A 22,856-nucleotide genomic window follows, 5' to 3' on the forward strand; every position below is an offset into this window, starting at 1 on the left:
GGTCAGATTATCGTCACTGGTTTTGGCCGCGAGCGGGATTCGAACTCTGACTGCCAGGTTCGTAGCACGCGCACACACCGCTCGCGCGCAATAAACGACAACGGGTAATCGTACGTACGACGTGACGACGGGCGCTCGTGACATTTGTTTGACAAACGAAGCGTGCGGAGCGTTTGCTTATCGCTGCTGAATGTTCGACCAGTGGCGCGTTTTGTTTGCGTGCGCGCCTGTCCGATGGGAGAGAGAGCTTTCTGTGTGTGCGGCAGCCCCGTGTTGTCCCCGCTGCCTAATGTGAAGCGACGCTAATCGACGTCACGTGACACGGCGCGGAGAGGAGGGATCCCGCGACATTTCTCCCGCGGCCGGTTTTCACCGAGCGCTCGGAACTATAGGTGGATTTGTACCGACCTGGCAGCCGTGGTCAATCCACTGCTGGATGAAAGTTTCCCCAAACTAAAACTAATCTTATTCTTTTTCACCAGATAAGGCCCACCGAGCTCTATAGCACCTGGCCACAAGTTATAGCTCAACGAAGTGGCTTGTCACGTGGCAATTTATAGCAGCCAAATATACTAAAGGGAAAAACCGGGGGACCCGGAGCAAAAATGCACGCGACCGCAGGGAGAGAGACATGCAAACTCCAAATATACAGCAGGCGTCAGGGTCAGGATCGAACCCACGACCTGCTGTAGACCAGGCGAGATAGTCAACATCTCCTAGCCACCGTGATGATGATGATGAGACACGCAAACTCCAAATATACAGCAGGCGTCAGGGTCGGGATCGAACCCACGACCTCCTGTAGACCAGGCGAGATAGCCAACATCTCCTAGTCACCGTGATGGTGATGATGATGAGACACGCAAACTCCAAATATACAACAGGTGTCAGGGTCGGGATCGATCCCACGACCTCCTGTAGACCAGGCGACACCACCGTACCTCGGTTAATCTGCACGAACCTGTGACCGTATCACACAGAATGGGCCTTGATCTCATCGGATCCCAGAAGCTAAGCGGGCTTGAGCCTGGATAGTGCCAGGATGGGTGACCACCACGCATGCCAAGTTGTAATGTTCATATGCACCCACGTCTGTGCTCCCGGCCTCCCACCAACCGGCATTGACCGACGTGGTGAGGTGTGGTCAGATCGACAAACACGAGCCGCACGGTGTGAGGAGGTACTCATGCAGCAGTGGATTGACCAATAACTCCCTGTAACATGGTTGTCAAAAGAACACCTCCTGTACCATTCCTCCGTGTTCAATGAACCACGTTAAGTGTAGAACCCAGCAGTGTGATGGTGAGGGGGGTTTGTGTGCAGTCATTGGTGACTGGAAAAAGACCACCAACTCACTACTCTTGAGAACTCTGTTTAATCAGTCAGTGGTTGAAACATGGATTCAAACCCGGGGTCTTGGTGGTTCCAGCTCAACACTCTGACCTCTTAAGCCACTCCTGGTCTTGACCAAATATTAGTATTAGTTTTATACTGGTAGGAGCCACCTGGTTCCACCAGCCCACAGGGGATTATTGTGTCCGTCCGTCGTGCATCAAAAAATGGGAGGGGTGGGGCTGGGTGGGGAGGGCTGGGTGGGAGGGGTGGGGCTGGGTGGGAGGGGTGGGGCTGGGTGGGGAGGGGCTGGTCACCCCGTGGTGCCCTTATAAAACTCAACGTTTAACCTACTCACGCCGGCTTGTACCTGCTCTCACAGTCGGGAATATTTGTGGAATACACCACGCCGCCGTTGACCCTGGCCATTGACCGAGCAACCCAACGTTACTACCAGCTCCCTCCGCAGGAATGTGTTTTGGAAGAACGCAGAATATACATTTTTATCAATGCCGTAAAAAAAAGTGTTAAACGCCTCTCGTTGAGTACGCTGCACTTAATTGAACAGTGAAGTGAATGTTAATATGGTGAATTGTTAAATAAACTGTTGATTTCGAGTGGCCTCAGGGAACAGATTTGTGCATGTTTTATTCATCCAACCAATACACAAGACTGCTGATCATGCTGCTCTACGACTGCTGATGATGCTGGCAATTTTGCTGCTGTTACTTATTCTGCTGCTCATGATGCTTATTCTGCTCCCAACGATGCTAATGACGATGATTTCGAAGCTGCTGATCATGGTTTTGATGATGCTAAATACTGCTGCTCATGTATAATTATGTGGATGCTGCTGATCGTGGTTATGCTGATGATACTGATGATCCGTACGATTCTGCTTGCTGACAATGCTCATAGTGCTGCTGCTGACGATGCAAATCGTCCTCATCCCCCGAGGCACCCACGCTCTTCAGTCACTCCCTACTCTCGCCATTAAATAAAATAGCGATTTGGCAAAAAAAGATATATATCGCTGTGGTGGCTAATTGTTGCACCAGGCCCCACCGTATCAATGATGACACAGCGAACGTGCTTCTGCCACGCGCGTGCGCGGTCCGTGTTCTGGAATCGGTGGAAAGACGTTATCTCCGTTGCTTGATATACAGGAGGTGTCGTGCGTTCGATCTCGACCCTGACGCCTGCTGTATGTTTGGAGTCTGCACGTTCTCCCTGCGGGCGTGTGGATTTTTCTCCCGGGTCCTCTGGTTTTTCTCTCCACATTTAGAATCAATGTGCGTGTAGAGTGTTTGACTACTTTACATTTCCACACGATAAGCCACTTAGGCTATCATTTGTAGCCATGTCGCTTCTGGAAAAGAGCTATACAGCTGAGTGGGCCTTACACGGTTAAAACAAAATTGTTTAAAATCAGATCGTTTCTCGATTGTCGATTTATTTTTCCTTAATCGTGTTGGGAATCAATTATCATTTCCAAAAGTCATGGTATTCAAATCCAGTTGGGTTATATTTTTGATCTTCATCATGCTTGTTTTCCCAGAAAAGCCTCGCCGATTATCAAAACTTTTTTTCAAAGAGGGTCCTTCAAAAATTCTTCGCAGTAGGAGGCAACGATTGCAATGTGTTTTCCGATGAGTTGGTGGATCAACCGATTTGGCTTGCTCGGTCAAAACTGCACCGTGCCATCGTAAGGCGCCAGGAATCGGGGATTCAACGAAGACGCTCCAGGCACTTGGAGCGAAACGCCGCACATCGTGCCAAAACAACGACGCGCGGTACAACCCGGGGAGAGCTGTACAGTGCAAAAGTAATGTTTCGTAAACTAAAGCTTTCCTGACTGCAGGAATTCATATTATTTGGGTCTTTGGGTAAAGTCACGTAGATAGGTTAAAAGAAAATAACAAAAAACTACGACGTTTCGATCGTTCCTAATCATGCTTGTGTTGCGATCGAAACGTTGTATTTTTTAAATTTTCATTGAACCTATCTACGTGACTTTACCATAAGACCCAAAGAATATGTTTCGTACCGTGGTAAACACTGGTGTTTGGTCGACAGCGGCGGTGTCTGCAGGACTATTCTTGCTCGTGTTAGGAATAATAATCCTGCCAACGCCAGCAACGTTGACCGCACGTGCAGTGCCGGCGTACCGGACACCTGTCTCACGCTCGCCCTTTTCTCCCTCTTACCCCACCCCCTGCCCCATGCTCGCGTCTCCCCAGCGAACGGCGTGTGCATGTTCAAATGCTCGGTGAGCAGAGACACGGAGTGCTGCCGCGTCGGGAAGCAGTCCTTCCTCATCACGCTCGGCGTGAACAGCGTCCTCTTCTGCTTCCCCACGCCCAACGGTGAGCGGGCGGGCGAGGGAGTGAATGGGTGGGCGGGTGAGAGGGTGAGCGAGTGAGCGGGTGGGTGGGCAGGTGAGAGGGTGAGCGAGTGAGCGGGTGGGTGGGCAGGTGATAGGGTGAGCGGGTGGGTGGGCAGGTGAGAGGGTGAGCGGGTGGGTGGGCAGGTGAGAGGGTGGGCGGGTGGGCGGGCAGGTGAGAGGGTGAGCGAGTGAGCGGGGTGGGTGGGTGGTCGAGCAGGCAGGAGGACGGCAGAGTGGGTAGGTGAACGGGTGAGAGGGTGAATGACGGTGGGTGGGTGGACGAGTGAGTGAATGGGTGGGCGGGCGAGAGAGTGTGGGTGGGCGAGCGGGCGAGAGTGTGGGTGGGCGAGCAGGAGGGTGGGCGAGCAGGCGGGCGAGTGGGCGAGCAAGCGGGTCCCGCTAACAATTCCCGAACCTGTCCCTCGATAACCACAGACCTCGCTGTCGCGGCAACTGCTGCTCCGTCCGCTGGGTTGTGTCCGTATTGGACGATGGGACAGGCAGCACTTGCCACACCCTGCATCTACAATACGCATACGCACACGGTGGTGACTCAACCATGCACTATCCAGGCTCGGGCCTGCTTAGCGTTCCGTATTGGGCAGCCTTCCGATTGCGAGCCGCCACCATGCTTCAACCGCTGCTTCCAACTCCGTTTGCCACACGGCACCGATGATCCCCTAATGATGGTGATACCGGTCCTGTGCTCTCCTCCTCCGCTGTCTCTCTCGTGACAGAGCTATGCTCCTTCTACAACATCCTCAAGAACTGCCGCGGCCACAACCTGGAGCACTCGGTGTTCAGCGAGCGCACCGAGGAATCGTCAGCGGTGCAGTACTTTCAGGTGCGTCACGCGCGTCACGCCCCTACGGAGCGACGCTCGCTTTGTCCCCGGCAACGCCTCCCGTTACGAAACGTCACCTATTATATTATTTTTCTGTTAAGGTCACGGTGTTATTTGGCGAACGTGTTAAGTTTTTTTTGTCATTTGTGCTCGTGCAGCAGCACCACACAATTCGTTTATGTTTTAGTCGTTCTGAGGATTATGCGGCGGCGAGGTATAAACGGCCGCTCTTGTCCTCATCCCGCGCGCGTGCGCAGTTCTATGGCTACCTGTCGCAGCAGCAGAACATGATGCAGGACTACGTGCGCACGGGCACCTACCAGCGCGCCATCCTGCACAACCACCTTGACTTCAAGGACAAGGTGAGGCCCTCCACATCCGTACATCCGCAGATCCGTACCTCTGTACATCCAGACTTTCACCAATCACACGCTCTGTTCTGACAGAAGGATAAGAAAAGGGTGGGGGGTGGGGTTGTAATCGTTAGAACTCTTATGCGATGCAGTTGCGCGTTGCTCGTGATTAAACGACGAATCCGTTATTCGATTGTGAGTAAAATTATGGGCTCCTCCCCGCTCCTTTCCATTCCTCTCCGCTCTGCCTACGTCTCCCATCCCCACCCCATTCCTCCCTGCATCTCTCCCTGCTCCTCCCTGCATCTCCCTGCTCGCCCTGCATCTCCCCACTCCACCCCGTGCCCCCCCCTTGTTCCTCGTTCCCCCCCCCGCACCCCCCCCTGCTCCTACCTGCACCCCCCACTCCTCCCCGTGACCATCGCAGGTGGTGCTGGACGTGGGCTGTGGCTCGGGAATCCTGTCGTTCTTCGCCGTGCAGGCCGGCGCCCGCAAGGTCTACGCGGTGGAGGCGAGCACGATGGCGCAGCACGCCGAGGTGAGCGGCGAGTGAGGCCCACGCCGAGGTGAGCGGCGAGTGAGGCCCACGCCGAGGTGAGCGGCGAGTGAGGCCCACGCGCAGCTCGCTGAATGAAGACGCGGACGTTTCTCGTTCCCCCCTGCGACGGTGGTGGTGGTGGTGGCGTTTGAAATGATGGCGGCGGCGGTGGTGGCGTTTGAAATGATGACATTGTAGGTGGTGATGGTTGTGGTGATGGTGGCAGTGGTAATGATGGAGGTGGTGATAACTGTGTAGGTGGTGATGGTTGTGATGATGGCTGCGGTGGTGATGATGGAGGTGGTGATGATAATAGTGTAGGTGGTGATGGTTGTGGTGATGGCGGCAGTGGTGATGATGGTGTTCGTGGTTTGTGACGAGTTGTGACTCGGGGTTGGTGACGCAGCCCAGCGGTAGCAAGGGCAGCCGCTGGATTCAAGCCAGCGGCAGCCCTGGTTAATACTGCGGGTTAAATGACCATAACATAGATTGCTTGATATAATTCGCGATGGTAGGCCATCGTGGGTCGGCATCAGGTTTAAAATTTTAAAATGACGCCGCATATTACTCAATTGTGATTACACAGCAGCAGCAGTCATCGTTCCCGACTGAGTGGACTAGTGACATGTGTGGGTGCCGTGTCACCTTGCAACTATCCCTGCCACACAGGGCCTGCTGCCACTGGGGGAGGGGGGGGGCCTTTAAAAATGTGTTTGGGATGAGATGTGAGATGTTAAAGCGCTGTGAGATGCCCCGGCGTACAGAGGCGGGGGGGGGGGGGCAGCTCTTATCAAAAACAAAAATGGTGATCGTTGATAATTGGTTTTTTACCCTTCTATCTGGCAACAAAACTGACACCTTTTTTTACAAGGAGTCATGTTTGCATAGACCACAATACCTGCAGCCATAATACAAACAAAAAACATAACTCTGATAATGCATGCACTGTCCTTGAAGTTGATTGGTCCACACCCGAGACAGCTTTCCTTAGAGCCTAGTCTCACATGGTGTTGGACCAGATGACGCCAAAAGGCGCACAACTCAAAGACAATGCACCATCAGAGTATGAGAGCTCGGGGTGAAGCATTTACACCATTGGAACCTCATTTTGGTGATCGTTGTCGCTCCGGCCGTCGTGCCCGCGATGCTGTGCCCCTCCCCCCGCGCGCTCTCCGCAGCTGCTGGTGCGTAGCAACAACCTGCAGGAGCGCGTGGTGGTCATCCCCGGCAAGGTGGAGGAGGTGACCATCCCCGAGGAGGTGGACGTCATCGTCTCGGAGCCCATGGGCTACATGCTCTTCAACGAGCGCATGCTGGAGAGCTACCTGCACGCCAAGAAGTGGCTCAAGGCTGGAGGTGCGCGGTGCAACACCAACCCCCCCCCCTCCGGCGGTGCTCGGGACCCCGTTCCAGAGTGGCGCAGGACCCTTTTTCGTTGTCATGCAGTTTTGTAGTTTTTTGGCAAAATGTGCCGACGTCCACATGGCTAACGATTAATTACTCATCATAATAATGATGACGACGATAGACTTGGCCTGGGCTTGTTGACCATGGACCCCAGCCGGACCGAGTTTCAAACTCGCTCTGTCCCGTCTCCACAGTGCAGATTTTGAGGAAGCTGGTCTCCAGGTAACGCATTTATCTCACTGGCGTCTGTACAGGTGAGCTGATCTTGCCATGTCGGCATGTGTGATAGTATAGTGGTTAGTGAGCTACGAACCCCGCAAGCCGGGTTCGATTCCCACTCGCAGCCATCAATGACGATTATCTGAACCAGTCATGGGCCTCCCCTAGGTCGACTCAGCCTGAAATGAGTACCTGGTGCGGTGTGTAAACATTGCCGCTGGGGAGACAAAGGTGGTCGGGCGTGGTGCTGGCCACCCACCCCCTCTCGTACCAACAGTCTGCTAACAGCACTTGCCCCAACAGTCTGTTAAAGCTACACGGGGGATCTTTGTCTTTGCACAGGTAACCTATTCCCGACCCTGGGTGATGTCCACTTGGCCCCTTTCACGGACGAGCAGCTCTACATGGAGCAGTTCACCAAGGCCAACTTCTGGTGAGGACGAGGAGAAGTTCAACTAGAACACCGTCGTCGTCATTGACATCAACGTCGTCATTATTACGCCATCGTCGTCACGCTCGTTCACCCACGCGGAGTCTCGGCCCGTTGTTTTTTTGGGTGTCCTAAGTTTTTTCAGCAGGGGAGGGACGCCGATTGCTCCGTTCTTTTCATGAGTAGAGTTTTTTTTTTAAACATCGGCATTTTCGTCATCCTCGTTGTTGCCCTTCTGAGATGGATAAAATCGTCTCCACCTGATCAGGCTGGACCACTTGATGTGAATGTGTCTGATGGTGGTGTCTGATCACGGTGTCAGGGATGGTGATAATTACGTCATTGGTAAAGTTGGAGTGTTGGCGATGATGATGGTGGCGATTGTCTGGTGTTGGAGTGTTGGTGATGATTGTTGTTGGTGGTGGCGGTGGTTCGGAATGGCGCTGATTGGAATGGTTGGTGATCGGTGGACGTGTCGTCGGTCGCGCCAGGTACCAGCAGTCCTTCCACGGTGTGGACTTATCAAGCCTCAGGGCGGCGGCGGTGGAGGAGTACTTCCGTCAGCCGGTTGTGGTGAGTCCGCCCAACCGCTCGGCCGTCTTCCGTGCGGCGCGAGTCGTGCGGTCGCGTGCGGAGGATGGCGAGCGAGCCGGTGGGCGACGCCGTGGTGGACAGCTGTGACTCGGCATAGCGAGTGATCGGAACCGGCAATGAGGGTACCACGCGGTTCCACGGTGGTGGGGCACCGCAAAAGTGTCATGCTTGTAATGCACGTGCCGTCAGTTGCACGACCAAAACAGTTGGTTCGTCAAATGAACCGCGACATTAACGGTGTAACGTAATTGCAAAGCGTCAACGTTTACTGATACTCGCAGTTAATTTTACACATTTTAATTATTCCGATCGTCACTTTGTACACGTTTTTATTGGTGAAACCACACAGTATCGGAACAAAGATTAAACGTCGGATGACAATCTCGACGGTGCAACATTTTACAAAAACGGACGGAGCAGTTGCCGTGGCTGGCAACATCGCGCGATGCGTCGTGCGGGGTCTCCGTATCGTCGCGAGCCTCGTCCGCGGTTCGAGAGTCGGGGGGGGGGGCGAGTTGGCGAGTCCCCTCCCCGCACACGCGCGCACATACCGTGTGTTTCCGCAGGACACGTTTGACATCCGGATCTTGATGGCGAAGTCCATGAAGTACACGGTCAACTTCCTGGATGCCAAGGAGGAAGATCTACACAGGTGTGAATATTCCTTGCAATCATCATCATCTTCAGCCGTGATCAATCCACTGCTGGATGGAAGACCTCTCCCTAAGCAAATGTCATCTCTCGCAGTCACGCGTAAATAACATCTAGCGTGTAAACATCGCCACTGGGGAGACAAAGGCGGCTGGGCCTGGTGGTCACCCATACCCATCGTGTCCAGTGCCAGCCTTCATAGGTGCTACTCGCTAACAGCACTTGCCCAAAACAGTCTGTTAAGGCTACACGGGAGTGGGGGGGGGTCTTTGTCCTCATGTGGTAATGTGTGTCTGTACGCATGTCTATGTTCCCGTGTGCTTTGCCTGAGTGTTAACGTGTGATTGTGCGTGTTCATGTGCGTGTTCATGTGAGTGTTAACGTGTGATTTTGCGTGTTCATGTGCTTGTGCGTCCGCAGGTTGGAGATCCCATTCAAGTTCCACATGAACCAGTCTGGTCTCGTTCACGGCCTCGCCTTCTGGTTCGACGTCGCCTTCATCGGATCGATGTACGCACCCCCCTGCCCCCCGTTCCCACCAAGTCCTTTTTCACATGGCCAGCATGAGTAATAAAACCGTGTGCGTGTGTACACTGAGGTGGGAGCGGTGGTGTAGCAGTTAGCACGCTGTGCTACGATCCCGGCAGCCCGAGTTCGATTTCCGCTCATTGGCAACACCAGTGACATTATCTGAACTGGTCCTGGGCCTCCCCTAGGTTGCCTCAGCCTCAACAGGAGTACCTCGCGCAGTGTGTAAACATCGCTGGGCGTGGTGCTGGCCCCACCCACCACCTCTCGTGTGCCTTTCTTGCCTTTATCAGTGCTACTCGCTAACAGCATTTGCCCCAACAGTCTGTTGAGGCTGTACGGGAGATCTTTCTACACTGACACGTGGTGGTGGTGGTGTGGGTGCAGGGTGACGGTGTGGCTGTCCACCTCCCCCACGGAGCCGCTCACTCACTGGTACCAGGTTAGGTGCCTCCTACAGACGCCGCTCTTCGCCAAGGAGGGCGACACGCTCTCCGGAACCGTGGTGCTCTCCGCCAACAAGAGGTGCGGCCACACCACTGCACCACACCTCAGCTACATCGCACTCCCAACCACACCACATACACATCACGGCCACATCGCACACTCAACCACACCAGAGCACCACACCTCAGCCACATAGCATTCGCAGCCACACCACATACACATCACAGCCACATGGCACTCCCAACCACACCACATACACATCACAACCACATCGCACTCCTAACCACATCACGGCCACATCGCACTCTCCCAACCACAGCACTACACAATAGCCACATAGCACTCTGAACCACACCACATACACATCACGGCCACATCGCACTCCCAACCACAGCAAAACACCTCAGCCACATCTCACTCCCAACCACAACACTACATAATAGCCACATAGCACTCGCAACCACACCACTGCACCACACCTCAGCCACATCGCACTCCCAACCACAGCAAAACACCTCAGCCACATCTCACTCCCAACCACAGCACTACATAATAGCCACATCGCACTCCCAACGACACCACATACACACCACGGCCACATCGCGCTCGCAACCACATCACAGCCACATTGCACTCCCAACGACACCACATACACACCACGGCCACATCGCACTCCCAACCACAGCACATACACACCACGGCCACATCGCACTCCCAACCACAGCACATACACACCACGGCCACATCGCACTCCCAACCACAGCACATACACACCTCACTCCCAACCACAGCACATACACACCACGGCCACATCGCACTCCCAACCACAGCACTACACAATAGCCACATCGCACTTCCAACCACATCATACTCCCAAGTACAGCACCACACCACGGCCACATCGCGCTCTCAACCGTGCATAACCACACTGCACTTTACCGCTCACAGCCGTTGCAATGCCAAAATAATTGGACCCGTGGGTTTATCTTCGGTTGCTCCGGTTTCCCCTCTCGCATATAAACACTCGTCAAAGGAGTTGTGCCAAACACATCCAAATGTAGGGCCACAGAGCTTGGGCAATTATTGGTAGCGCCAGAGCCGGCCCAGCCACTAAGCGACCCTTGCAATTCCAAAGGGCCCCGTGGCCAGCAGAGGGCCCCCTAGAGTCACTGCTAGCGAGTGGGTGAAAAAAATCATACATCAAAGGGGCCTCCAACCAAATTTTGCTTAGGGCCCCCAAAGGTCTAGGGCCGGTTCTGGGTAGCGCCTATTCTGGCTACCTTGCCCGCTTGTCTGTGCTTTTCCGCGCGCATCTGGATCTAATGAACCTCTCAATTAACACGCTTGGTTACGTACAGTGCGACAGAACGCACTGCGCGTCGCTCAAATTGTGCGCGTTTATTCATATTCAGCGCGCCGCATCGTCACCCCTTCCCCTCGTTGTTCCTCCTCCTCGTCACCACAGGCAGAGCTACGACATCGAGATCGAAGCCACGATGGATCAGACGGGGTCACGCTCGCGTAACCTCCTCGACCTCAAGAACCCGTTCTTCAGGTGTGTGGCCGTCCATCGCCTCGTGTTCCACCTACTTTGCTTAAGTATAGCTAGTTGGCACGTTTTGTTTACTATTGGGTTGTGGTGGTGAGTTAACGACGCATTCATATTTATGCAATCTAACAAACAAAAAATAAACCTTCAAATCTTGAAAAAATCAACCTTTATTATGAAGAGCTTTGCAAGATGGGTGGGGGAGGGAATCTAAATCACGGCGTGGGGTGTTCCTGCTTGTGCTGTGTACGGCTGTCCGATGCATGTCCAGGTTGTATGCACGTACGTTGAATTTCTTTCGCACCCTACGTAGCCAGCCGTGCTAATTGGCGGTGCGTGTTGTCACGGGGGACGATGCCCGACGTTCTGCCTCCCCGCACTAGCTTGGGGCCTGTGCAATTTAATGACATTTGTAACTTGTAATTGATATCTAAATTACACACACCGACAGCATCGGTGCGTGTAATTTAGATGTCAATTACAGTGTGGCCGATTGCCTCGAGGATACGTCCCTAATTGCAAGACAACTTTATAATAAAGATTTGTTCTAATTGTATCAGCTAATTGTATCAACTTATCGTCACCGACCCCCCGTGTTACGGATGGTTTCATTGTTGGGCGGGGGGGGTCACCTGACTTCTCTGTTTGCAGGTACACGGGAGCGGCCCCCTCCCCTCCCCCGGGCTCCCAGTACACGTCGCCCTCTGAGAACCTGTGGAACTCAACGGGTACCTACGGGGTCGCACCCGGTAACGACCGCGTCTCAATCGCTCACTCACTCGCTCTCAATCACTCGGTCAATCACACGCTCAGTCACGCGCTCAGTCACGCGCTCAGTCACGCGCTCAGTCACGCGCTCAGTCACGCGCTCAGTCACGCGCTCTGGCACGCGCTCTGGCACGCGCTCAGTCACCCGCTCAGTCACGCGCTCAGTCACGCGCTCAGTCACGCGCTCAGTCACGCGCTCAGTCACGCGCTCTGTCACGCGCTCTGTCACGCGCTCTGTCACGCGCTCTGTCACGCGCTCAGTCACGCGCTCAGTCACCCGCTCAGTCACGCGCTCAGTCACCCACCTAGTCACACAATCACCCACCTAGTCACACAACTCAATTGCACACTCGCGTGCTGCCTTGTCCACCCACCTGGCTGCTTGAACACTCACCCGCTCACTCGTTTAGCCAATACATCGTCGTTTTTTTTGCCCGTTTAACTTTACCACTTACTCGTCCACTAGCTCACCCGCCCACTACTTCACCCACTCACTAGCTCACCCGCCCACTACTTCACCCACTCACTAGCTCACCCGCCCACTACTTCACCCACTCACTAGCTCACTTGCCCACTCCTGCATCACTGACCCACCTGGCCACCTCCCCCAAACTCAGCCTTGACGGCCTTCTCCCGTCCGTGTGCGTCTTTCTGTCCACAGCCGGGGTGATGCCAGCTGCCTACGATCTCAGCTCAGTCATGGGGACCGGGGGGTTCGGCGTCTCCCACAACAACCTCATCCCCGTCGGTGAGTCACAGCGCTACGAGGACGGGTGGGGGGTGATGGCACGAACCTCCTTCCCCGACAGCCTTTGGAGCAAGTAGCCCCCCTTTTCACATGCATTTCATTTCCGTTGCTTTTCATAAGGTGGTCGTCTGCGATTTTTTTTTTTATCTTTGCGAGCACACATGCACGGGCGTCGCATGGCGTGGCTGTGGCCACCCTTGATAGGCGCTCGCTAACAGCACTTGCCCCCTACAGTCTGCTATACGGGGGGGGGGGGATCTCTGTCTTTGTCTTTGCTCCCCAGCGAACGCGGGCATCGTGAACCACAGCCCCGCGCGGCAGGGCTCCATCATGAGCACGGGCTTCGTGCAGGGTGAGTGGCGCTCGCTCCGACCGCTCGCACCCAACGTCAGTGCAGCCAACTTGGGCTCGGCAAACCCAAAGAGAGCGAGGCTTAACCCCCCCGTGTAAATGCGTCTTCGCTCGCCAGCGGTCTTTGCTGTTCGTATGGCAGGAAGCAAAAGCGACAGGTTGGGAGATGTGTCGTGGTTGAAAATAAAGTTTGCAATCTTCCGTTTGTAGAAGGCGAACGCGTGTCTCCCACGCCGCGCTCGAACGCGGTCTAGCGAGCTTTGCCACGTACATAGCCGCCCACGAAATCCGTCCAGCGAGTGCCGATGCACAATTACGGAGACGCCGACGCCGATCGCCACCGATAATTACATCCTCGAGGATAAATCTCGTCATGGCCTTGCGTTTTCGTGCCATCATGAGTCAAAACACAAGCGTGTACACGCGCACACACGTGCACACACACGTGCGCGACTGTGCACCAGAAGCTGCGGAGCAAACACAACTATACGAGTGTGACACGTGGACACAAAGACCCTCGCCTCCTTGTGCCCAACCCTGTGAGCGCAATCTCAATCCGATTCCTTGCCGCCGCCGCTGCTGCCAAACGCTGAAAGTGCTGCTCCTACTCGTGCTGCTCCTACTCGTGCTGCTGCTGCTCCTACACGTGCTGCTGCTGGTGCTGCTCCTACACATGCTGCTGCTGCTCGTGCTGCTCCTGCTGCTCCTACTCGTGCTGCTGCTGCTGCTGCTCCTACTCGTGCTGCTGCTGCTCCTACTCGTGCTGCTGCTGCTCCTACTCGTGCTGCTGCTGCTGCTCCTACTCGTGCTGCTGCTGCTGCTGCTCCTACTCATGCTGCTGCTGCTCCTACTCGTGCTGCTGCTGCTCCTACTCGTGCTGCTGCTGCTGCTCCTACTCGTGCTGCTGCTGCTCCTACTCGTGCTGCTGCTGCTCCTGCTGCTGCTCCTGCTGCTGCTCGTGCTGCTGCTGCTCGTGCTGCTGCTGATTCTCGTGCCTGCCGGAGGAGGAAGAGGCGGCGGCGGCGCTCTGGGTTCTTGTCGTGGCAGGGCGTGACCGTTGTGCCGTGGTGTTTTGCGAGCGCAGGGGGGTCGAGCCTGCAGCCCAGCAGCTCCTACTACCCGGTGAACGTGCCCTTCTCCATGTCGGGCGCCGCCATCTCCATGGCGTCGCCCATGTCCATGGTCACGAGCTCCGTGGTGCACTACGGCAGCTGAGGCCCGCGCCATGCCAGCGCCCGCCCGCCCGCCCTGCCGCCACAACCCCCTTGCCGCGTGGCGACCAACGTCCGACACCGCAACCACCCACGCCCCCCCCCTCCTGCCCCCAAAACCAACGGACGCGCCGAGTCTCCCCCGCGCACTGCGGACTTCTCCAGGGTCCACGGGGAAGACCCCGTGGCACCACGAACTCTGAACTTTGGCGGCTGCTGATGTACGGGATGGGGGAAGTCTGACTGCTGCTGATGGCGTGTGCAAGCAGGGTTTATTTTCTCATCGAATGTTTTCCGGGTAGCTACTAAGGCTGGAGGGTTACGCGTGACTGATGTACCAGACGATGGCGAAAGATGTGTACTGGATGTGGTGTGCCGGGTGTGCGGAAATAATTGACGCGGTTGACATTAAGCTCTGCCGTTGCGCGTGATGACGACGAGTCTGTTGAGTTATTGTTTTAGTTTTGTTCTTGCGCATCTCCCCCACAACTCCGCGTTTTTTATCTCCACCAAATGTGTCAACAGTTGAACGTTCCTGCCAGTCAACACGCCGGTGTTGGGTTTTGAAGGTCTCTGGTCGGGTCTCTGTCCGTCAGGTTCTCGCCACACTCGGTTAGAGCGAAGCTGCGTGCGTGCTCGCTCCAGGTGCCGTTTAATGCGCCCCGCGCGCCCCAACGCGGCGCTTTGGTTCAGGAAGTTAACGGACGGGAGACGTTTTGCCCCGACGAGTCGTGTTGGTCGCAACTCCACGCCCGGGGCTGCGTCTCTCTCTTCGTGGCTTTGCCGTTCACGCGGCCGGTGTAGACGATCCCTACGTATCTTTGAAACTTTTTTGGTGCGTGCTAACGAACTTGTGAAATTCTTGGGGGTTGATGGGTGCCACCCCCCCCCCCCCCCCCCCATCGTGGAATTCTTTATGGAGGCCGTGGGTTAATGTAGCCCAAAGAGGGAGGGGGCCCCCCTTGCACGTTCTCTCGCCTAATGCTATTGGGCCAAAAATCCATACCGGGCGCATTTTTGAAGGTAAGGCTACTACACAATTTATTGTCGATTAGTACCGTTATATTTTTTTTCGTTCGATTATAAAGCGATGGAGGTTGCCGTCCTACTGGGCTACACTGGCTCGCGTCGACGGGAGTCTCGAGCGAGGGGAAGGAAATTAGTTATTCCTGCAGTATGGTTTTCTTTTTTTTACTTCATCGGAAGGAATTTGGTGGTCTGTTTTCAATAAAATTGTTGCGTACAATGGTTAGTCCCTTGGTCGCGTGTGCTTCTCATTGTGCTGCCAGCTGCGGATGTGTAAATTAAGTCGTTGGTTGCCTCGAAAGAATGTCTAAAGGTACAGCCCTGCAATTTATTGCTCGCACCACTGCTGCTGGATAAGTCCTGTCGTGAGGGAGCTCTAGAGAGCCTTTGGCCTACTCTTCCATGTAGGCCAGACTTCCTGGAAGGTGGGAGTATCCACACGTTTACCCCCATTGCATACGACCTCCTGGTCGTTGGTTGTACCGGCTGGCTAGACAGGTGTGGGTTTAAAAAATTAACCCGTAAAAACAAAGTTTTTCACTATAAATCCTTTATATGCGTGGTGGCTAGAGTCCTCTCGTCCTCTGGCTTGAGATGGTTGCCACCGATGGGTCAGATGATTGCCTGCCACCATTAAGCAATTGGTAATTAAATATAATTAATTTTTTCCTAAAAAGTGTAAAATTTTGGAAAAAAAATTTCACGAAAATAAATTGCCACGCACAACGAGTCTGTGTGCAAAATGTCAGCTCGATTGGATCACGGGAAGTGAGTTAAACGACCGAAAGATTTGCACGGTCGTAAGCGCGCAAGCGAGCGAACTTAATATAAAGGATTTAAAAACTTGCACCATTGTTTCAAAAATACCGGGGCTGCGAGATGGAACCTGCAGCCTCTGGAGTGTACAGTGTGGGAACCAGTAGGCCCACTTATCAACAGCAGTAATAATATTTGCATAGGCAAACGTTACATGTTTCCTGGTGGAGTAAAAGTCGGGAGTAAGTTGTCTTGAAATGCACGAGTCATTTAAGCGAAAAAAGAATGATACTATTTGTTTGTCAACTCAAGTATAGGACTGGCTTAAAATATCAATGGAAAGGGACTGCATTAACACGAAGTTACCATTAACATTTTCAGCCAAATTCAATATTACAGAGCAGGGGGTCGCAGTAACATGCGTACCTCAACCATAGGAAGATAAAGTAATTCAAGGAAGAACAGTAAATTAGACATGACCTATCCACTGTTAGATGACCCCCTCCCTGGCCACACTATCATCATCTCTGGTCCAGGTGATACAAAATGTCAATTCATCAGCTTGGTGAGCATGTCGCTCCATGTACAGGAGCCATCTGCATTGCTCCATCTCCGCAACGAACGTCCTCTCTGGCATATCTTGGGTGGTCTCGACCATTAGCCATCATCACCTCTTCTGGCTGTGTTCTGTCCAAGCCCACTAACTTTAAGTCATTGTCTTTGACCTGAGTGTACTCTAATCCATGTTCCTATTTCTCCTGTCCATGTCTCTCCCCATGTCTCCAAGTGTCCCATCTCTGCCTCCCCTCCCCGTGTCTCTCCATCCTGTTTCTCCCCTCTCCACGTTTTCTCCATCACGGTCTCCCATTTCCACACCTCCCGGCGTCTCCACGCTCTCCTTCCCTGTGGTCTTCCAGTCCCATACCTCCGTCTCCCCTCTCGCTCCCCGCGGTCTCCCCCCGTACTCGTGTTTCCCTCTTCTTACGTGCGTCTACCCCGTCTCGCTCCTGGCGTGCCTTCCCACGTAACCTCTTGGCGCCGTCCTGCCCGCTCGTCCTCGGCTCGAACTCCGGCCGCGGCTGCGGGTGCATGCGCTTCACGTGCTCGTCCAGCGTGAAGGCCCGCGCGAACGGCAGACCGCACTCGTGGCACAGGTATGGCCGCTCGCCCGTGTGGGTGCGAGCGTGCTTGGCGAGCACGTCGCTCCGCGCGAACGTCCGGCCGCAGCGGCCGCAGACGAAGGGCCTCGCGCCCGAGTGCCAGCGCAGGTGCTTGTGCAGCGTTGCCGACTGCGTGTAAGCCTTGGGGCACAGGTGGCAGGCGTAGGCCCGCGTGCCCGTGTGCACCGCGCCGTGCCGCGCCAGGCTGTCGGGCTGCGTGAACGCGCGGGGGCACGCGGGGCACCGGAAGACCCTCTCGGCCCCGTGGTTGCGCTCGTGCCGCACTGCCGCCCACTGGCTGCCGAACGCTTTGCCGCACTTGCCGCACTCGAAGCTGCGCTCGCCCGCGGGCGCGTGGGACAGCTGGTGCCTCCGCAAGCCGCCCGCGTATCGGTACGTCTTGCCGCACTTGGCGCAGACGAAGCTTCCCCACTTCTTCTTGTTGCCTTCGCGATGCTCGGCCGCCGGTTGCAGCGGCCTCGACTGCTTCTCTCTCAACCGGCGCCGCTTCTCCTCCGCTCCCAACTTGTGCCCTCGTTTGATGAACACAGACCGGCACTGCGGTGGATGCGTACCGAGCGAGGTGGAAGACGCACGGCACTGGAGGAGTTCACTCACAGACCTGGGTAACCTCGTGAGATGAATCCTGATCTCCATGATTTTGTTGTGACCGTTTGGGCTTTGGCAGAGCTTCAAGAGGTCGGACGATCCGTCCCTTTTCAAACGCGGGGATGAACGTGCCGTGCCGGGCTCGGAGCTTGAGTCGGCCACATCTATTGATAATACATGACGATAAAATACAGACGTGAACATTTATTTTGGATTTTTCCCTCCCAGCCCCCTCCCCTAATTATTTTAATTGTGCTCGTGTAGTATAATATCATGCGATGAAGGATTTGGAAATCTTCGTTGAGCCTTGCACCCAGAGTTGTTGCAGAACACCCCATGGAAGAAAACAGTTCCACAGGACTTTTGAATAAGTATAACCCGTAAAAACAAAGTTTTTCACTCTAAATCCTTTATATGCATGGCGGCTAGAGTCCTCTCGTCCTCTGGCTTGAGATGGCTGCCACCTATGGGTCAGATGATTGCCTGCCAGTATTAAGCAATTGGTAATTAAATATTTAATTTGTTTTCCCTAGTGTCAGCTCGATTGGATCACGGGAAGTGGGTTAAAAAACGACCGTAAGATTTGCACGGTCGTAAGCAAGCAAGCACGCAAGCAAGCGAACTTAATATAAAGGATTTTAAAAAGTGATCTCTTTCCTTGAGACGAGTGTTCTTCACTCATGGGGTCACGTTCGCCGATAAGACCTCATCGGTGTGAGGGCCGCCACACATTTGAAACCATTGGGGGTTTGTGACAGCAGCACATCAGAGCCGCACGTGGCCTTGCAATGAAGGCCACTGCTTTACTTGATAGGGGGCGTGCTTTCCCAGAAGCTCTTGCTGTGAGATTAACGCCACGGTATTTAAAACAGATATACTGTAAAGCCTTGGATTGCGAGCATAATTAGTTCCGGAAAAGTGCTTGTAATCCAAAGCACTCGTACATCAAAGCACTCGTATATCAGTTGTGATCACGTGACGCTCGGAAGACAAAGCGTATACACGTGCTACTCGTATTGCAAGACCTCGCTCGTTTATCAAATTCATATTTAATAAAAATAAATTGCTCGTCTTGCAAAACACTCGCAGACCAAGACACTCGCAATCCAAGGTTTTACTGTATATTTTTTTTTCTGAATTATAATTCAACATATCGATGCTTTTTCTGTGCATTGTTTTGGTGGCCGGGCTGACACCCAACAATTTCACTTAACTTGAGAAAACGTATTTCATTATGGGTGACCGAGACCTGGAGTCAAACCCAGGGCTTTAATCTGTGCCGGTTCAACCACGCCGGGCACATCCTTTGAAACTCGACCACTGCCAAGCGCCTCCACTGCTTTGGGTGTTTCTAGCATTGTGGTTGAGACGCAAATTAACTCGTGCTCTTAAAGTCGCGTGGAGTAAACATTTACACCAGAAGAAGGGGAATTTGTCATTGTTAGGCCGCTTTCCAATGCGCGCATAACGCGGCTAAGCTCAAATCTTGTGCGTACACGTAATGTAGTGGCGATAGGCCCTGATAAGGGGTGTATGTGTTTTAAAGACTTAACAAGACTATAGGATCAAGTGCTGTAAGCGAGCACCTACAGCATAAAGACAGTCATTCATGTACAGGATGGTCCAGATGTCTTGTGACCCCCCCCCCCCCCATTTAATTCCATAAAACTTAATTATTTTTCAAACACAAATGAATGTGCAAAGGGGGCATTTTTTAGAGGTCAATTAATTGGTCGGTCAGAACACATCTGGACCATCCTACCACAATATTTAGAAACAACACACACACACAACACAAAGCACACACGTCATGCACATTATTATACAACAACACAGCAGACACCACGACCAGTCGTACACGAGGACGCACTCGGGCACACCAGTCGCACGCAGCCAGTCAGACAACGAACCTTCATCTTCATCTTCTTCCTTCACGACTTCGGTCTTCACGACGACCGGTGCGAGGTGATGAACCTGGACGCGTACCCTCTCGCCCTCCACAGCAGCAGCAGCACCACCACCACCATCATCACCACCATCATCACCACCACCACCACCATCATCACCACCATCACCACCACCACCACCATCACCACCACCATCATCACCATCATCGTCCCACGCGAACACCTCCTCCTTCACGGTGCGGACCTGCTCACCAACCTCCTCACCCACCTCATCGCTCACCATCCTCGCCTCCTCACCCTCCACCCTCACCTCCTCCTCACCCGCCTCGCTCACCTCCTCACCCTCAACCCTCACCTCCTCACCCTCCTCCACCCTCACCTCCTCACCCTCCTCCACCCTCACCACCTCACCCACCACTCTCACCTCCTCACCCGCCACCCTCACCTCCTCACCCTCACCTCCTCCTCACCCGCCTCGCTCACCTCCTCACCCTCAACCCTCACCTCCTCACCCTCCTCCACCCTCACCTCCTCACCCTCCTCCACCCTCACCTCCTCACCCTCCTCCACCCTCACCACTCTCACCTCCTCACCCGCCACCCTCACCTCCTCACCCTCCACCCTTACCTCCTCACCCTCCACCCTCACCCTCCTCCCTCACCTCCTCACCCTCCACCCTCACCTCCTCACCATCCTCCCTCACCTCCTCACCCTCACCCTCCTCCCTCACCTCCTCACCCTCCACCCTCACCCTCCTCCCTCACCTCCTCACCCTCCTCCCTCACCTCCTCACCCTCCACCCTCACCCCTCACCTCCTCACCCTCCTCCCTCACCTCCTCACCCTCCACCCTCACCCTCCTCCCTCACCTCCTCACCCTCCTCCCTCACCTCCTCACCCTCCACCCTCACCCTCCTCCCTCACCTCCTCACCCTCCACCCTCACCCTCCTCCCTCACCTCCTCACCCTCCACCCTCACCCTCCTCCCTCACCTCCTCACCCTCCTCCCTCACCTCCTCACCCTCCACCCTCACCCTCCTCCCTCACCTCCTCACCTTCCACCCTCACCCTCCTCCCTCACCTCCTCACCCGCCACCCTCACCTCCTCACCCGCCTCCCTCACCTCTCGGGACCCCCCGCGACGCCTCTCCCGCTGCCCCCGGCCTCGGCGAGCCTCGCTCGGCGCGGGTTCTAGGCAAGAGCCGGGGGTCCCGTGGGGTTTAGGCCACAAATGCAACAGGGGGCTTGCTGAAGTCCCGCCGCTCTCGACGAGACGGGGAACTTGAAGAGCGCGTGAAGAACCCCCCCACCTCCTCCTCGGAGCCGAACGAGGTGAAGGGAAAGGCGCGTAAAGTACCCGCCAGCTGCCCCACACGTGGCGGTGGTGAACGAGCTGAAGAAGAAGAAGACGCGGACGCCGCAGAGTCCCCTCCCCCCCCCCACAGGGTCCCCTCCCCCCCACAGGGTCCCCCCCCCCCCCACCCCCCACAGGGTCCCCCCCCCCACCCCCCACAGGGTCCCCCCCCCCCACAGGGTCCCCTCCCCCCCACAGGGTCCCCCCCCCCCACCCCCCACAGGATCCCCCCCCCACAGGGTCCCCTCCCCCCCACAGGGTCCCCCCCCCCCACCCCCCACAGGGTCCCCCCCCCCACCCCCCACAGGGTCCCCCCCCCCACAGGGTCCCCCCCCCCACCCCCCACAGGGTCCCCCCCCCCACAGGGTCCCCTCCCCCCCACAGGGTCCCCCCCCCCCCACAGGGTCCCCTCCCCCCCACAGGGTCCCCCCCACCCCACAGGGTCCCCTCCTCCCCACAGGGTCCCCTCCCCCCCCACAGGGTCCCCTCCCCCCCACAGGGTCCCCTCCCCCCCCACAGTGTCCCCTCCCCCCCACAGGGTTTCCTCCCCCCCACAGGGTCCCCTCCCCCCCACAGGGCCCCTCCCCCCCCACAGGGTCCTCTCCCCCCCACAGGGTCCCCCCCCCACAGGGTCCCCCCCCCCCACAGGGTCCCCTCCCCCCCCACAGGGTCCCCTCCCCCCCCACAGGGTCCCCTCCCCCCCACAGGGTCCCCTCCCCCCCACAGGGTCCCCTCCCCCCCACAGGGTCCCCTCCCCCCCCACAGGGTCCCCTCCCCCCCACAGGGTCCCCTCCCCCCCCACAAGGTCCCCCCTCCCCCCCACAAGGTCCCCTCCCCCGCACCCCCCACAGGGTCCCCTCCCCCCACAGGGTCCTCCCTCCCCCCCTCCCCCTCACAGGGTCCCCTCCCCCCCCACAGGGTCCCCTCCCCCACTCCCCCCACAGGGTCCCGGGTTCGAACCTTCGCAGTGGCAGGTGATCGGTTCAAGTTCCTCGGCTGGAGAACAGCTCGAGGTCCCACTCGAGGTCCCACGGGCCGCTGCGGTGGCAAGATGTTAACTCCCTCGCCTGGTCTACAGGAGGTCGTGGGTTCAATACCGACCCTGACGCCTGCTGCTGTATATTTGGAGTTTGCGTGTCTCTCTCATCATCACCACAGTGGCTAGGAGATGTTAACTGCCTCGCCTGGTATACAGGAGGTCGTGGGTTCGATCCCGACCCTGATGCTGCTGTATATTTGGAGTTTTTCTCTATGAACGTGGTCGCGTGGGTTTTTCCCCCGGTCCTCTGGTTGTTCCCTCCACATTTAGAATCAACATCACGCGTTTAGAGTATTTGGCTGCTCAAAATGTCCACGAGATTATAAGCAACTTTGTTGAGCTTACGACCTGTGGCCAGGTAGCTTCTGAAAGAGCGTTTGGAGCTCAGCGGTTCTTACCTGGTCAAATAAAGATGTTGTTATATAAACAGTAGTTTTTTGTATTCTTGGTTCTTTCGTTAAAGTCACGTAGATAGAAAGCAAAAAAGAAAATAAATAAAAATGATGAAAGCAAAAAATAAAAGTGAAATCAAATGAAAATAAGCAATAAAAATAATTAGAAAATATTGCAATTTAAATGTTTATTTATTTATAAAAATTTTATTTTTTGTTTTCTATCTACGTGACTTTACCGAAACAACCAAGAATATG

The 22,856-nt window shown here is 55.3% G+C and overlaps 2 protein-coding genes across 4 annotated transcripts in view; one reads left to right on the forward strand and one right to left on the reverse strand.

The window, feature by feature from the left end:
* CARM1 (coactivator associated arginine methyltransferase 1) overlaps positions 1-15,608 on the forward strand; it is a 28,001-nt gene extending 12,393 nt beyond the window's left edge. The window contains exons 2-16 of one of the 2 annotated variants that reach the window (XM_061563095.1): positions 3,573-3,698; positions 4,456-4,562; positions 4,820-4,924; positions 5,343-5,453; positions 6,632-6,809; positions 7,422-7,512; positions 8,001-8,082; positions 8,670-8,755; positions 9,175-9,264; positions 9,670-9,807; positions 11,195-11,284; positions 11,930-12,027; positions 12,708-12,794; positions 13,078-13,146; positions 14,230-15,608. In XM_061563095.1, the coding sequence (XP_061419079.1) occupies positions 3,573-3,698; positions 4,456-4,562; positions 4,820-4,924; positions 5,343-5,453; positions 6,632-6,809; positions 7,422-7,512; positions 8,001-8,082; positions 8,670-8,755; positions 9,175-9,264; positions 9,670-9,807; positions 11,195-11,284; positions 11,930-12,027; positions 12,708-12,794; positions 13,078-13,146; positions 14,230-14,360 (1,589 nt within the window). In that variant the 3' untranslated portion in view covers positions 14,361-15,608. The remainder of the gene's footprint in view (positions 1-3,572; positions 3,699-4,455; positions 4,563-4,819; positions 4,925-5,342; positions 5,454-6,631; positions 6,810-7,421; positions 7,513-8,000; positions 8,083-8,669; positions 8,756-9,174; positions 9,265-9,669; positions 9,808-11,194; positions 11,285-11,929; positions 12,028-12,707; positions 12,795-13,077; positions 13,147-14,229) is intronic. The other variant, XM_061563103.1, reaches the window with a different exon arrangement.
* Positions 15,609-16,419: 811 nt separating this feature from the next.
* On the reverse strand, positions 16,420-21,223 carry LOC133349707 (zinc finger protein 501-like). 2 transcript variants are annotated; one of them, XM_061563395.1, is made up of 3 exons: positions 20,937-21,223; positions 19,818-19,902; positions 16,420-18,071 (listed from the first exon to the last, which is right to left on the reverse strand). In XM_061563395.1, exon 3 carries the CDS (start codon positions 17,953-17,955, stop codon positions 16,993-16,995), a length of 963 nt encoding a protein of 320 aa, XP_061419379.1. In that variant the 5' UTR covers positions 17,956-18,071; positions 19,818-19,902; positions 20,937-21,223; the 3' UTR covers positions 16,420-16,992. The 2 variants fall into 2 exon arrangements, with proteins under 2 accessions (XP_061419379.1, XP_061419371.1); XM_061563387.1 differs by lacking the exon at positions 20,937-21,223 and having other exon boundaries at positions 19,818-20,153.
* Between the last annotated feature and the right edge of the window lie 1,633 nt (positions 21,224-22,856).

This window comes from Lethenteron reissneri, chromosome 4 (genome assembly GCF_015708825.2).
Source record: "Lethenteron reissneri isolate LAM-NWPU_2019-01 chromosome 4, ASM1570882v1, whole genome shotgun sequence".
NCBI lineage: Eukaryota > Metazoa > Chordata > Hyperoartia > Petromyzontiformes > Petromyzontidae > Lethenteron > Lethenteron reissneri.

Bases quoted from the DNA above. Each gene is read 5' to 3' on its own strand.
- LOC133349707 (XM_061563387.1), bottom strand. From the start codon at position 20,097: ATGGTGAGCGATGAGGTGGGTGAGGAGGTTGGTGAGCAGGTCCGCACC. The intron at 18,072-19,817 runs GTTCGTTGTCTG...TATTATCAATAG, and splicing joins GGAAGAAGATGAAGATGAAG to ATGTGGCCGACTCAAGCTCC.